Source organism: Solanum dulcamara, chromosome 6 (genome assembly GCF_947179165.1).
Source record: "Solanum dulcamara chromosome 6, daSolDulc1.2, whole genome shotgun sequence".
NCBI lineage: Eukaryota > Viridiplantae > Streptophyta > Magnoliopsida > Solanales > Solanaceae > Solanum > Solanum dulcamara.
The window spans coordinates 47,823,671-47,841,162 of NC_077242.1; the positions used below are offsets into that span (position 1 = coordinate 47,823,671).

A 17,492-nucleotide genomic window follows, 5' to 3' on the forward strand; every position below is an offset into this window, starting at 1 on the left:
GCAAAGTTAAGATCTGTAAGTACTAGAATGAACAACACTAAGGTCTCTTCTTTCTTGATCAATGGCCAATGGAATGTAGACTTGGTTATTAAAAAAGCTCCTCCTCAGTTTGTCTCTAACATTCTGGGAACTCAAATCAATTATCACCCTCACAAGATTGATCAAGCATCCTGGAAACACAACAGTAGTGGGGAGTTTAGTTGCTCCTCTATATGGGATCTTATCAGGGACAAAAGGAACAAGACAAGGATCAATTCTCAAACTTGGCACAACTGCATACCTTTTAAATGCTCTTTTCTGCTATGGAGAGCACTTAGAGGGAAGCTACCAACTAATGAAAAGCTCATTAGTTTTGGACAATCCCCATATCATTCTACTGCTACTACAGACCAGGCCAGGACACAATTGACCATGTATTTGTTATTAGACACTTTGCCAAGAAGATTTGGAGTGTATTTGTTGATTTCTTGGGAATTAACAAGGACAACACACTCCTTAAAAACTTGATAATAAGGTGGTGGTCGAACAAAGACAAGAATGATGCGCATAAACTGATCCTCCAATCTATCCCTATTTTCATATGTTGGAATCTATGGAAGAATAGATGTGCTATCAAATATAGTGGGAAACAGTCTAATCTTGCAAGAGTAATGTACTTAGTATCTAAAGATACATCCAACTTGCTGAGTACTACATACACATACATCAGTTGGCCAATCAGTTGGAAGGAACTGCTTCTTCTTATGCATAAATGCACTCATGAAATCAAGGTTAGCATTGTCTATTAGAGGAAACCATCAACACACATGGTAAAGTTGAATACTGATGGCAGTGCACTCCACAATCCTGGAAAAATTGGTGGGGGAGAACTTCTCAGAAACTCCCAAGGTGACCTTATCTTTGCATATTCAGTCCCTTTTGGAGAAGGCACAAACAACCAATCAGAGATAATGACTGCCATCTTTGGCTTGTCTTGGTATCTTCAATTGGGATACACCAATGTCATCTTAGAGGTTGACTCTGAGATGCTCATCAGATGGATCAAACAGCAAGCCAAACCTTCTTGGTCTGTTAAGGAGAACCTGCATAGGTTGCAGACCATCACTCAATATTTCTAGAACTTCAAGTGCAATCACACCTATAGAGAAGCTAACTATACAGCTGATACCTTGTCCAAACACAGTCATAAATGCTCCAATCCTGAAATTTACTTCACTAAGCAAGAGCTTCCCAAAGAAGAAAGATCCTATCTTGAACTAGACAAAGTTGGAATGGCTAATTTCAGAGAAGAAGACTCAAGAGGATCAAGAAACCACTATGAGCTCTCCTTTTCTATTTTTCTATTTTGATGCTAGGTAGTCTTCACACTGGCTGTCTCTAATTGTAGTTATAGATTTTTTGAAGAATACTTAGTTAGGATTATAGTGTAAAGGGAAGAGTCTCCCTTGTTTATTGCTTTCCTAGATACTTTGTAGTGAGAAGAGTCCTCTCATAGGTGCATAGTTACCTAGGGGCCATTGTATTCTATTTTCTACTTTTGTGTAGGTACACTGCAGAGATGTACCATCCAATTTGTGCAGAAATTGAAGCTGCAATTTGGTTAAGCATGGTTCTCTCAATCAGATTTCAAGAGGGCTTTTGGAAGCCAGATGGTGGTCACACACTAAGCCACCTAGGAGCAGTTTTCAGCAATAACTTGCAACAACTTGATCGGGATTAGATCATATTTTTGAGCTTTGCATGGTGTGCTCGTTAACAAGATCCTCAACTACATCAACCAACTACAGAACTGTGATCTTCTTGTAGGGTTGTTTCTTTGTATATTTTAGTTTTCCTTATCTATAATTGTATAGACTTTTCCTTATATTTATGTAAGGGGAGAGTCTCCCTCACTTACACTTTCTTAGAATTATTGTATTGAGAGGATTCCTCTCTTAGCTACATAGTCTAAGTTGGCTCCATCTTGTAATTGGGGATAAGTCGAATAACCTTAGTAGGCTACTCGACTTTTGAACCACCATAGTTTTGGAGGTAAGGTTTATATCCTCCTTTTTGCACTTTTGTGTTATTATAAAAAAATTAAAAAAACAAAAAAAAACAAATCAACCTCGAGGACCTAAACCTCGTAGAGAATAACCAGAAGTGTCAATACATCCTCCAAAGCCCAAAGAACCACTATAACTCATCTGACCCCATCTAGATCCATCTGTACCCTCGGAGCTCTGAATAGCTGCTTGGACTGGTCTACCCTGATAACCATGGGTACTTGAACCCGAGTACTCCCTGCCTCTGGAGGAATGACCACCAAATAGACCCTGCCGATGGAACCTCTTTGCCCCGCCCTATCTAGAATGCCTGATACTCTCTATCATCCTGACGTGGTCAATAACACTCTGAAAGGTACCATTAGATAGCACAAGGGAGGCTGTAGCCTCTTGAAGATAACCTGTGAATCTCTTCACCCACTTGTGAGTTCACTCAAACTCAGTGGGAATACACAACATAGCATAACGACACAAATCATAAAAGCGAGCCTCATACTTATATATATGGATAAAGAGCCCTGCTCCAGTCTGTCAAACACATCTCTGTGCTGATTACGAAGGATATATGGCACAAACCTCTCAAGAAACACCTCTAAAAACTGTTCATGTCCAAATGGATTAATCATAAAGCTCAACCCTCATGGTCTACTATGCATTTTCTTAACAAGCTTCACAACATCATTTATCATTTCCAGAAGTTCAAATGTAGTCACATATTTAGAGAAGCAAATTCCATAGCTGATAGTCTTGCCAAGCACAGTCACAAGCATACTGTCCCCCGATACTATTTCTTTAAACATGAACTTTCCAAAGAAGCTAAGGCACACCTGGAAATGGACAATCTGGGGATAGCTAATTTCAAAAGAAGAAAGCTCAAACGAATTAAAGAACCACCTTGAACAACCTGTTATCTTTTCCTTTTGGGGTTACTAGGATCTTCACTTAGGCTATTTCTAATTTGTTAGCCACAACCTTTTTGAAGATTAACTTGTATTCGTATTGTACCTTTTTTTATTTGATTTTCTATTTGTAAGGGGGGAGTCTCCCTTGTTTATGTTTTTCCTAGAATTTTTGTATCGAGAGGAGTCCTCTCATAGGTTCATAGTTCTAGGATCCTTTGTTTATGTGATTTTTCTCTTGTAAAGGGAAAGTCTCCCTTGTTTAATGTTTTCCTAGATATTTGTATCGAGAGGAGTCCTCTCATAGGTACCTAGTATCTAGGTTTACGTTTAAATAGTATTGGGGATGAGTTGATCGACCTTAGTAGGTTAATCGACTTAAGAACCACCTAGGATTGGAGGTAAGGTTTATGTCCTCCCCCTTTGTACTTTTGTATTTTATTTATGTTAAGGCTTGGAGGTGTGTGGCTCAACCCCTGACCTCTACGAGGGATAAGATCCTCGAGTTAGGTTTGTTTACCAAAAACAATACCTCTGAAACTGCTCCTAACTCATCATAGGGGAACTAGTAGGCCTACGAGTAATAACCGATCTCCATCACTCTTTGCCCACCCCTGTAAGCTGATATGAAGTGTAAGATACTCCATGTGCCTTAAGAATACCCAGGTTTCAACCTTTCTTGGCACTCAGTCAGAAAATCATAGGCCTTTTCTCTGGTCGTATGATCAAATCCGGGAGGTGCCAACCGAATAAATCTCTCAAAGCTCTTTTGCTCAGCTACCAACATGGCAGCACTAGCAGAAACTAGCGGAGCTGCAAATCTCCAAGGTACAATAGAAGGCACATAAGAAGAACCCGGAGTCTGAAATCCAACACTAGGCCCCTGAACTGGTGTCGTAGTACGAACTACAATAGGAGAGCCTGAAGTAACTAAAAGAACACCAGGAGTTGGAGCACCATCCAACCTAGCCAATAGTCTAACCAATAACTCCTCAAGCATCAGAGCACTATCAGAGACCGCAGGAGGCTGGGCTAGCCTCTACTCCTTAATCTGCTGCTCATAATTATCCCCGTCCTCATACACCAGCTCAGGCGATGGATCTCTAGCTCGGCCACGAGTAGGTGACGCTCCTCTTGCTTGGCTTCATCCTCTGCCTCTCCCACGTACTAGGCTCGGGCATTAAGTGCAGCCTCCCCGTTGGTGACTTTGGCTCTAGTCCTTACCATCTGAGCAGAAAAAATAGATTAGAGGTATACAACACTTAGTATGAATAACTCACACAAAAGGAATCAAAATAAGGAATTTATCCTAACAAGTATCTTGTATCCTCTCAAATATAAGTACGAACGTCTACGTAACAATTCATGAGACTCTACTAGACACCATGCTCTTTAACATATGAGATCGGTGAACCTGGCTCTGACACCAATTTGTCATGACTCAAAAACTGAGGTCATGATAGCACACATCCCAAATCAAACCCGATGTGTAAACCTAAAAAGTAAAATCATACGAGACTCCCAAAAACAAATCAGGCCATGAATAAATGAAACATAAAAGGCAATAGAGAAATTATTCTAAAATCTGGTGTCATAAGTATAAGAGCATCTAATATAAATTTGAGTCTGAATATACAATATAAGTCTTCAGATACAGTAAAGACTGGAAATGAAAAATGAAACTAGTGGTAATTCAGATACCAAGATCTCACCACTAATTTGATGATGATATATCTGCTAGAAATAAAATGTCGTGCTGGATATCCTAGCTAAAATCTGCATTAAAAGGGACACAGAAGTAGGGGTGAGTACAATCCATATGTACTCAGTAGGTTTAACCGACTGAGTATAAGAAATTAATCAAAAACTATAAAATAAACTAAGGAACACTTCCACCTACACATAGAAAAGTTCTACTCCGGCTATGCTGCCGCCAATTTATATAGAATAGAGCGATTAAAGTAAACACATAATATAATTCAATAACATAGTTAGACAAATAGGTCAATGTATTAACTACCTCACCACCCTGCTTGTGGCCAAGGACTCATGATACTAATATCTCTTTCGCTTGCCACCTACTCGTGGTCAAGGATATAGAAAAGGAATCGCATTTTCTTTCTCAAAAATAATTTCCACAATTATCAACTTCCCAATGATCAATAATAACATGAATAAGGATGAATCCATTCAACACATATAAGGCATGGAGGTAATATTCAACTCAACATGTAATACAAGGTTCCAAGTTCTCAAAACTTAACCTAAACATGATATTCATCCTCAATACACTGTAATGGGAAGGAAATACCACAAATTAAGTGTTCACCCATTTTTGACAGTATTTCAATACTCAGGTATGCTCAAAAAGCCCACTCAACCCCTCAGAAGGGCACTTCAAGTCAAATAGTTTCCTCAAGCTTCTCTCACAAGCAAATAATGAATGACATATGCTCAAAATAGAAAACTTAGCAATTAAGGCACTCACATGGGCTACACAACAAAATTAAGCACCCACACGGCCGTCACAATATAATTAAACCCCCCCACATGCATCTCAAAGTAAGTTAAAAGTCCCAATTTTCACTACAACCCCATCCCAAAGTCTACAGCATAGAATTTGACTAATCACCGAATATCCAAACCTACCTCAATAGCCGAAACCGCAGTCGTACACCTCCACCGGATGATCAACTCTCGAATTTAATGCCTGAAATGACAACCCACTATCAAGTATGAAATATATGCATCATAAGGAGTCTAATGACACTCATATTGATAGGTTTCGAAATCAGGAGTAAAATAGTCTAAAAATTGATCATTTTCAAAAAAGGTCAAATTGGAAATTTCTTTCAAAACACTTCTACTTGTAATAAGGAACTCTACTTGTAATAAGGAACTCATGATTGAAAAACCCATAAAATGGAGTAGAAATAGAATTGGAAACCACCATTTTCCTTTAAAATTTGGGTTAGGGATGAAACCAAGTAATTTGGGGTTTGAAACTAAAAATTAGAAGTTGAAATCATCAAATAATTAATGAAAAAGGAAGGTTTTAGGTCAAAATTCACTTACCCAATAATTTTACTCAAAAACCTCTTCTCAAATCACCTCTCAAACTCCAAAGACTCCACAATGGAGGAAATGGGGGTTTTCCCCAATTAAACATTGTTCTGGCATGAAATAACCCTACGCGATCGCAATTCACTAAACTTTGGGGTCGCGAAGAGTACTGGACACAATGACCTTCACAATCGCGAAATACACATACCCAACACATCACAATCGCATGACCTACGGTCGCGATCACGATGAGTTAAATTACCTGCACCAGAAACCAGCAGAAACCAAACTCAAATTCTCCGATCTGATCCTCGAGATTTGTTTAGAATTCCATATACACAAACCTTATATGCATTCTTATGAAATTCGACATTTCGGATTCAATGAAACCATCAAAATTCAAATTCGAGGTCTTTTTGACCCAAAATTCGATAAGTCACAACTTAACTAGTTTCGGCACTTGAAATACCCAAAATACCCTCAGAACCTCTAAAGATTACAACAATGTCCTTTCTAGCAGTAAAATCACCCCCCAAAACCATTGGAATCATCATAAATCTAATTTGAGTCTCCGAACTCAATTTGTTGATCAAAGTTAAACTTAGCTCATTTAAAACTAAATTTTCAAATTTGGGACCTCAAATTCACATATCAACCCCAAATTTGATTTCAATGACTCTTCTAGACCAATTTCCACATTCTAGTGCTGATGGAACTAACAGAATCTTGTTTCAAGATTCATAGTTCTGGTTGGTATCAAAAACCACTTTTTAGCAGCTTAACTCCTTAAAACTCAAAAACTTTCCCAATTCACAAACCATTAAGATTTTGACACATTTAACTACACAAACTGATCAAATAGCACTCAGGGGAATTAACTAGAAGGGTAAATTGATAATTTTGTGAAATATTTTGAAAATGACCCTCAAGGTCATTACAACCATAAATGAGGAATATAAGTCTCAAAAATAGAATCTTGATATAAGGTAATTCGACATAGAGCCAAATGACTTAAATATACTCATAAAGACTAGACATGTCTGTACTACTTTAGGCAAGGCATAGGATACGTTCCTAGCTAACCAAAACTTAATGAAAGTAAGATAGTATGAACATAAAAAAGCAACATATAATGATTGATGATTGAAAATAAAACATAAGGTCTAGTTCCGGGAGGCGATTTCATATGTTTTATTCATCATCTTTGCTAAATCGTTAAGGTTTTATGATCATGGCCACTAGTCAATCGTTTTTTAAGGCTGGCAATGATAATATCCCAAAATTAGATTCAAACTTTCCATCGCTTATTCAGCCACATGCTTTATCTAATTTGCCTATCATTCCTTTAAATTTGCTTAACGATAACATGGATGTTGCTGGAGAAACAAGGACGGATAAATTTGCTAATGTTCTTAAGAATAATAATGTGTTCAAGAAGCAAGATGTTACTGTGGATCCCATACCTTTGAAGTAGCCTAAGTTCATTAATGGAGTACCACCTGGAATCGTGTGGACGGAGAAGGAAGTAGATAAGATGAACAGGATGAAAATTTTGCAATATGCTATTGTATGGAAGTTCTCTTATGGCTGGCTTGAACTGGAGGAATTGAGCATACAAATTCCCAAAAAAATTAATGTGAAGGGGGATTGTCAAATAAGATTGTTACGTAATAGACATATATTGATGAGATTTAATAAGGAGGATGATTCTATTAATATGATGTATAAGAGTATCTATTACATTTTTTAAGGATGGGTATTCATATCTTATGAGACCGTTGATCTATGATGCAAAATTCAAGGTGGAGGAGGAAACTACACATGCATTAGCATGGATTTCCTTTTTGAATTTAAAGACAACCTTTTTTGTTAAGGAATCTATTTTTTCATTGGCTGCAGCTGTTGGGAAGACTTTACATTTAGACATAACTACAATTAATAAAACGCGACCTAGTTACACGAAGGTCAAGGTTCAGGTCGATCTATTATTAGATTTTTCAAAATTCATGAAAATGGAGATTGTTAATGAGGAAACACAGGAATCAAGAGTATTGAAGATTGTGATTCAATATGATATGGTTCCAAAATATTGTATGAATTGTAAGCTACAGGGGCACAAGGAGATTGAGTGCAGAGTACTACACCCTGAGTTGAGAAGTGTTTAATTAGGAAGTGACGAAAGTGGTAAACAAAAGATGGTAGAGGAGAATAATAATTAGGAAGGTACTAGAACGAGATGTTTTTCAAAATAGAATGAAATGGAATCAAACTCAGAGACTTTTCACAATAAGGGATAATGAATTAATGGATCAACAAGCAAGGACTCCCAACAAAGAACATACAAATGCAGAATCTAGTGAGGCAACATGAGATGTAATAAGGAGAAACAAAGTCATAAGGCGAATAAAGAAGGAACAAGTCAATCAAAGAGTAATAGTACTAAGACTTCTATAATGAAGGAAAGGAATCAGATGGTGCTTAACAATGCTTTTGATGCACTAGCAGAGATAATAGAAGATGATGCTGAAAGGGTGAAATAGAAGGAAATGAATGCATATCAGTTGGAAGAAGAAAGACTAGGATGGGTACATTCCTCCTTCTACAATGCAGCAAATAGGCAACCAAACATGTCCACAACAGAAAATAAAACCAATATCGAAGATGCTGATAAAGAAACACAACCTCGAACAGTGAAATCACAAGATGCCATCAGTATAAATAACAAGTTGCAATAAGGGAACTGTGGTAAATCCCTTGATGATAAGATAAAAAGTGTTAGTGTGGAGCAACAAGGGTTAATGAAGGATGAGACTTCATATGATAAAGAAATAACCATTAGAGGGGAGCATCTGCAAGATCAACAAGAAGAGTCAGCAACTGAGAGATTTGATGAAATAATGGGGGATGAAATAGGGAAATAGATTGTTATATCAAATGTCACTGAATTGCAGCTATTGGCTATAGAAAACCATAATGAGTAGGATGAGAGGTGTCAAGAAAACTTACTGGAAGGTGTGGAAGAATTAGTTACATTATTGTTGCCTGATAATGAGTCTCTTGACAAATTGCAAAGGGATAATGATAAGGGTCTTGTTGAGCAGAAACCAGAATCACCTATGAGAATACTACACAATATTGTTTCTCATCAGGTGGCTAAAAATACAGGCCATAAGCATGGTGTGTCAAGTGACAACTGTGAGCATAAACCTGTAAAATATATGGATGAAGATGGGGTATAGAATCCGCAACAAATTAGAAAGGAAGCTACTATTGCCATTGGAGAAAGGGAGAATGATCAAAGATAAAACAGAGATTCAGAAATCTAATAGGGTATTGAGAGGGAGTAAACATGTAGTTAAATGATATTAAACACCTTATTCTGGAATATAAGATCAGTGAGAACACATCATTTCTTTTCACATGGATCAGATGTTACATACACATCATAAGTTTGATGTTATTGCACTCATATAACCTTTTTAAAATGTTGGTCAGTTACACAAATATAAGATAAAGCTAGGCATGAATTATGCTCATTGTAACGTAAATGGGCAAGTTTGGATATTTTTGCAAGATAATATCCATGTGAGTGTCATAGCTAATTCTGATCAGCAGATTACATTACAATTAAACTATTCAGGTTCAGGGCTAACTTTGGTGGTGACATCCTATTTATGCCAAGTGTAATGCAGGAGATAGACAAAGATTGTGGGCTAATATATACCATCTTTAAAATAACATTTCCTTTCTTCGGTGATGGGAGGATACGTTAATTTTATTTTAATTAAACGGACCTTACCCAAGGATCTCACCCCTCGTGGCGGCTAGGGGTTGAGCCGAGCATCCCCAAGCCTTAACATAATATAACAAAACAAAAGTACATCGAGGGGGGACATAAACCTTACCTCCGAAACGATGGTGGTTCATAAGTCGAGTAGCCTACTATGGCCATTCGGCTTATCCCCATTTACATATAAAGAGAAAACTTAGACTATTCCCTAAGAGAGGACTCCTCTCTATACAATAATTTTAAGAAAGCGTAAATAAGGGAGACTCTGCCCTTACATAAATATAAGGAGAAGTCTATGCAAATATAGAAAAAGGAAAGATAAAATTACATATAGAAAAAAAGGGACACCTACAAGATAATCACTGCAACTTTAAGGAGGCTCCATACCAAAGTCCAAAGCACAATGAGTCTTGTTTGATCCTTTTCAAATTTATTCTTCTAACTCTTGACATCCCTAGTTTGTCCAACTCGAAGTAACTTTTGTTGTGTATGATCAAGCATATGGTAGTACTTAGACAATCTTGCCATCCCTATATTTGTCCAACTTGAAGTGACCTTTGAATAATGTTTGCATTGGAATAATTCCAGGAGTTGGAACAAGTGCTGCAACTCTACAGTGTACCTGCACAAAAAAAAAGCAAAGGAGAGGAACCTACACTAGTCCTTACCTCACATAGAATCTAGGAAATGCATAAACAAGGGAGACTCTCCCCTTACAAGTAAGAGAAATGGTCTTCCAATATCAATAGGTTGATTGTTTCGGTCACCTCTAAAATAAGATCTATTCAAAGAAGCTATGACTAACTATATAAGAAATAGCCAAATTGAATAGGAACAAGCAGTAAAAAAAGAAATGGATCCATCTATATCTAAATTTAGACATGTATCTCAAGGGGGTTATTTGATCCTTTTCATTTTCTTTCTCCTGAAGCTTGCCATTCTAGCTTTGTCCATTTTGAAGTACCCCTTGGTCTCTATTGGAAGTTGGTGATAGTTGTAGTAGTATTGTGTATGATCAACAATGTGGCTTTGCTTTGAAAGTGTAACTGCAGGGAAATTAGCTTCCCTAAAGACATGTCTGCAGTGAAATACTTCCAGCAGCTTAACCAGTTCCTGCAACTCAGTGATGTAGCTATGAATGCTCCATGGAGGCTTGATCTCATGTTTGAGCCACTTGATCAGCAGCTCAGAGTCAACTTCAAGGAGTACCCTGCTGTAACCATGTTGTAAGCACCAAAGAATACCAATAGCTGCTGCTTTCACTTCAGCTTGGTTATTAGAACCAAAGCCTAAAGGAGTGGTGAATGCATAAATCAGCACACCCCTATGGTCCCTAAGAATCCCTCCTGCCCCTATCTTCCCTAGATTATCAAGTGCACTACCATCTGTGTTGAGCTTGACCAAGGAGGGAGGGGGTTTGGTCCAACATACTTTGATTACTCTCATCTCATGTTTTCTATTTTCAATCATGGTAACCAGTTCTTTCCAATTACCAGGCCAATCAATATATGGATACGCAGTAGAGATCAACATATATAGATCTTTGATAGTGGAGAAGATTACTCTGGTAGTATTGGACTTATGCCCCCCATATTTGCTAGCACATCTATTCTTCCACACATTCCAATATATAAAGATGGGAGTAGATTAAAGGATAAGTTGATGAGCAGAGTTGTTAGGCTTAAGGGTCCACCATTTCATCAAAATTTTCCTCAAGGGACTGTCAACATGCAGGATGCCCAACCAGCTGGAGAAGTGCTTCCATATGTACTTAACAAATCTCCCTGATGCAAAGATATGATCTACATTATCTAGGCCAGGTCTGAAATAGCAAGAGCATACTGCTGGTTCTATCCCAAAAGTAGAGATGTTGTTATTTGTAGGAAGTTTGTGTCTGATAGTTCTCCATAAAAAAAAGGATACCTTAAAGGGTATGTTTTCATGCCAAATAAGAGAATCAGTCATGGTTTTGTTCTTTTTTTTCCTTACCTGCTCCAAGGCTGATTTGTAAGTAAAATTTCCATGAGTAGTCAGTTTCCAGAAGGCCTGATCAGAAACACTTTGTTGGTTGTTAATCTCAGTGTTTAGGATTCTGTGCACAAAGTGTTGAGGTGCATGATAGCTTACCTTCTCTTCATTCCATAATCCATTCACTAGAAAATTAGAGACTGTGCTGTTATTTAGCCTAGGTATATGTGTACAGTGGTTAGCTAAGGGTCCAACCCTTAATCAATCATCCCACCAAAAGCTGCAGTCTCTAGAGTTGATAAACCACTGTATATGAGGTTCTATATCTGTCCTATTCTTTATCATGTGCTTCCAAATGAGACAATGTCCAGAGTCCCATTTTGTAATGACTGGATGGGCCCTTTGGCAATATTTGGCTTTGAGAAATTCACCCCATAAGGTTCTCTTAGTCCTGAAAGTCCACCATTGTTTATATTGTAGAGCAAGACATACATCCTCTATTTTTTTGACTCCAATACCACCCTCTTCATAAGGATAGCTAAGTATTTTCCAAGATGCCCAGTGATATTTCATTTTCTCCTTATCCCAACCCCAGAAGAAGTCAGCAATGAGGTATTTGATCTGTTTGAGAGTAGTTTTTGTAGGAGTAATTGCAGACAATAAGTGAATTGGGAGAGACTGCAAGACTGATTTGACTAGAGTGGCCCTTCCTCCATAGCTCAGCAACCTTGTCTACCAACCTTTGATCTTACTAATGACTTTAGCAACCATACCATTGAAATAAATAATTCTTTGCCTACCAATGTACAGTGGGCAGCCTAAGTATGTAATGAGACCAGTTGTAGAGTTGAACCCAGTAATGGACCTGACCATAATCAATGATATCAGTAGGAGTATTAACAGGGATAAGGAATTGACTCTTATCCTCATTAATGAGCTGACTAGAAGTGTCTTCATAAACCTGCAAGGTCTTCATAATAAGCTTCAGAGAGAATTTTAGATTAGGAGGAGAAAATTAGGGGTTTACCAATTTTACTGCAAGAACATGAGGATTTTGCACTTTGTGTTAATTCTAGTGAACTTTTTAATATTCAGTTTAAAGGCAGTCCTTTCACATGGTGGAATTGAAGATCTGATGATAAATGTAGTATCTTTAAAAGGCTTGATAGAATGTTGGTTAATCATGCTAGTCTGAGTTATTTTGGTTTCATAGAAGTGGAGCACCTTGCTAGAACTGATTCTGATCATGCTCCACTGCTCTTGAAGTGTGGTTCTCAGTCCAAATTTGTGAGCAAACCTTTCAGATTTCTTAAATTTTGGATTGATGACCCTAGCTTTCAAGATGTTGTTAAAGAGGTTAGGAATCAGTGTCTTCTGAAGATGCTTTTTTGAACCTTGGATTGAAGATGAGGAAGAACAAAATAGCTCTGGATGGTTGGAGCAAGGCTACTTTTGGGGATATTTTTGAACAGCTTGTCATAAAGGAAAAAATTATCAAAATCAAGGAGGATCTTTTTGAGGAGTTCCCAACAGCTGAAAATAGGACAATGTTAAAGAATGCTCATGCAGAATTAGTACAATATTTGAAATATGAAGAAGAATATTAGAGGCAAAATCATGTCTTTAATGGTTTTGTGAAGGAGATAGGAATCCTAGAATTTTTCACCGCCTAGTTCAGGGTAGAAGAAGAAGGCTTATTATAAATAGAATCCAGAACGCTGTAGGAGATTGGGTTGAAGGTAATAGTGCTATTTCTAAGGAAGTTTTTTCCTTTTATCAGGATCAATTTACTAGGGATTAGATAGTTGTTGATGATTCTCTCCTACAATTTATTTCATCCCTGGTTTCTGAGGAAGACAACTCTACTCTTAATCTTCCTGTTTCTGTGCAGGAAATCAAGAGGGTGGTGTTAGTGTTAAATGGTAAAAGTGATTATGGTCCAGATGAATTTAATGGGGTTTTTTTCCATCAAAATTATTGGGAGGTGATTGGGGCAGATGTTTGCAGAGTTATTGTTGCCTTCTTTGAAGGGAACACACTTCCTATATCTATTAATCATAACAACTTAGTTTTGTTGCGAAAGAAAGAAGTGATTCAGTCTTTTTCTGAGATTAGGCCAATTAGTCTCAGTAATTTTCTGAATAAAATTATCTCTAGAATTATTCATGATAGATTGGAGAGGTTGCTACCTAAGTTGCTATCCCCTAATCAATTAGGGTTTGTAAATGGTAGAAATATTTCAGAGAATTTTATGTTGGCTCAGGAAGTTATATCAGATATCAGTAAAAGAGTCAAACTAGCTAATCTGGTTATTAAGCTTGACATGGCAAAAGCTTATAATTGAGTGGATTGGATGTTTTGAGGAAGGTACTGGAGAAGATGGGGTTCAATAATGGGATGATTGATAAAATATGGAGATTATTGGCAAGCAATTGGTATTCTGTGCTCATAAATGGACAGGATCATGGATTCTTTCATTCTACAAGAGGGGTAAAATAGAGTGATCCTTTATCTCCAGCTTTATTTGTGTTATCAGTAGAAGTATTGTCTAGGGATTTAAATTCATTGTTCTCAAATAGTGAGTTTAAAAGCTTTGGAATGCCTAAATAGAGTGAAAGTATAAATCATCTTGCTTGTGGTGATGATACTATCATTTTTCCATCTGCAGATAGAAATAGCCTTAAAAGTATCATGAACACAATTGGAGACTATGAACTAATATCAGGTCAGAAGGTTAATAGAAAAAAAAATTATGCCTATCACAAGACTGCAGGAAATATTGTACAAAAGGTAGAGGAAATTACAGATTTTAATAGAGGTAGCTTTCCTCTTACTTATTTAGAACTATTGGACATGCTAGAAAGAGAAAGGGACACTTTAATGATCTGATTAAGAAAGTTCACCATAAACTACAGGTTTGGAAAGGAAAGTTGTTATCTTTTGAGGGGAAATATATGCTCATTAACAATGTCTTGCAGAGTATTCCTATATATCTGTTGTCTTTCATTTCCCCTCCTAAGTGTGTTATTTATAATCTCCAAAGAATCTTTGCAAGGTTTCTATGGAATTTTAAAGAATCTGGAAGTACTAAACATTGGGTAGTTTGGACTGATATTTGTCTTCCTGAGGAGAAAGGGGGTATTGGTTTGAGGTATCTTTTTGACATGTCTAAGGGCCCTTTTGCTAAACTTTGTTAGATATTTAGAATCAAGAAGTCTATATGGACTAATTTTATGTGGAATAAACATTGCAAAAGACATAGACCTCAGGTTGTAGAATGGAAAGGGGTTCACAAACATGGAAGCTTATGCTGGAAGCTAGGGATATGATTGATCAAGAAATTTGATGGGAGATTAGGTGTGGCCACTCTAGTATCTGGCATGACAATTGGACAAAATTAGGATCTATAAATTATTTTTTGCCTATATCCCATCAAAATCACATAAGTGTAGAGGATGTGTGTCAACTTAGATAAAATGGGAAATGGAATGAGGAGTTGCTAGATCAATTGTTTCCTCCAGAGGTGTGTCAGCTTATAATCCAAGATCTCAATATTGTGGATGATTAGGAGAAGTGGGATTTTCCTTGGTAGATGGGCTCCAGCTCAGGCAAATTTTTAGTGAGTAGTGCTTGGGATATACTTAGACAAAGGGGAGATGTCAAGCACATTTATAAACAGATTTGGATTAAAGGGATTCCATTTAAATTTATATTCTTCTTTTGGAGACTGTGCAAGAAGAGACTTTCTATAGGGGTGGTGCTTAGAAAAACAACAACAACTACCAAGTGAAATCCCACAATTGGGGTATGAGGAGGGTAGAATGTACGCAGACCTTACCACTACTTCATAGAGATAGAGAGGCTGTTTCTGAAAGACCCTCTGCTCAAAAGTATTATCCCCAAATAAGATAGATAGGGTGATTCTTAGAAGTATGGGGTCAAATGTAGTGCAGTGTTGCTGTTGTGCAGATCAGGTTCCTGAGACTTGGGAACACTTATTTATTAATTACTCTATGGCTTCAAGGGTGTGATAGGAATTCTCACGGGAGGTTGGGGTGTCGGGTTCTTTCTTACAAATTAAAGACACTATCTACAAGTGGTGGAATCATGAATTCTCAGTAAAACTTAAGCCTATTTACAAGGCTATTCTAGTCTTTATTGTATGGCAACTATGGAAAATAGGGAACTGCTTGGTACATGGAGGAAAGATGTCATATTGGAAAGTTGAATGAAACTTAACAAGAATATTGTGTTGTTTGCCAAGAGTATATACCCATGGTTAAATAGTATTCCAGAATCTTGGTCACAAATTAGTGGAATTATGAATTATTCACTTATCTTTTAAGAATCGGGCATAAAAGCCCTATATATACATGAAGGATCCGAATGTGGTTCCTTGATCTTAGGAAAGAAATCCCTCTAAAATAGCAACTACCCAATCCTAGGAGATATGTACAATTGTACAGGATCTGGAAATAATACCACATCCTCTAAATATAGAAACAAATACAATACAGAAATAAATCCTAACTAATCCCTATTTACAATGAATCCTAATATTTCTACACCCCCCCTCAAGCTGGGGAGTATATGTTGATCATTCCCAGCTTGGAGCATAGATCTTCAAATATAGGCCTTTGGAGAGCTTTAGTTAGGATATCAGCGGTTTGCTGTTGTGATGGAGTGTATCCCAGGTTGATGACTTTAGCTTCAATCTTCTCGCTTATGAAATGCCGGTCAACCTCAACATGTTTTGTTCGATCATGATGGACAGGGTTCCGTGCAATGCTTATAGCTGATTGGTTGTCACACAGGAGCGTAATTGACTCTGAGTTCTCAACTTTGAGTTCACTGAGTAATCTTTTAAGCCACATACCTTCACATATTCCGTGTGCCATTGCACGATACTCGGCTTCTACACTACTCTTTGCAACTACGGACTGTTTCTTACTTCTCCAAGTAACGAGATTGCCCCACACAAATGTACAGTAGCCTGAGGTGGACCTTCTGTCACATAAAGATCCAGCCCAATCCGCATCAGTAAACACCTTGATACCTCTCTCAGGAACCTTTGTAAATGCTAGTCCTTTGCCCGGTGTGCTTTTGAGATATCTTAGGATTCGATATGCTGCCTCCATATGCTCTTCTGTGGGGCTATTCATAAACTGACTTACAACACTCACTGAGAACCCGATGTCTGGTCTTGTATGAGACAGGTAGATTAGTCTTCCTACTAACCTTTGATACCGCCCTTTGTCTACCAGTGTACTGCCCTGTTTAGATCCTACTTTGTTGTATGGATCCATTGGTGTGTCGGCTGATTTACTCCCTAGCATTCCTGTCTCCTTTAGAAGATCAATGACATACTTCCTTTGGGAGATAAAGATGCCTTTCCTTGATCTAGCAACTTCCATTCCCAAGAAATATTTTAAATTTCCGAGATCTTTAATCTCAAATTCCCTTGACAAGAGACTTTTAAGACGGATAGCTTCTATGTAATCATTACCGGTAAGGACTATATCATCAACATAGACTATAAGAATTGTTACCTTCTGATTCGATGTGTGTTTGACAAAGAGAGTGTGATCTGCTTGGCATTGAGTGTATCCGGTCCCTTTGAGAACTTTCGAGAACCTATCGAACCAAGCACGAGGGGACTGTTTGAGGCCGTAGAGAGACTTTCTGAGTTTGCAGACTTTGCCTTGATTTTCCTTTGTGTTAAAACCT

The 17,492-nt window shown here is 37.6% G+C and overlaps 1 protein-coding gene across 1 annotated transcript; it reads left to right on the top strand.

Annotated features, from left to right (window-relative positions):
* Positions 1 to 806: 806 nt before the first annotated feature.
* LOC129892852 (uncharacterized) lies at positions 807 to 1,720 on the top strand. Its single transcript, XM_055968389.1, has 2 exons — positions 807 to 1,066; positions 1,546 to 1,720. The coding sequence occupies exons 1-2, from the start codon at positions 807 to 809 to the stop codon at positions 1,718 to 1,720; spliced, it is 435 nt and encodes a 144-aa protein (XP_055824364.1).
* Positions 1,721 to 17,492: the final 15,772 nt, after the last annotated feature.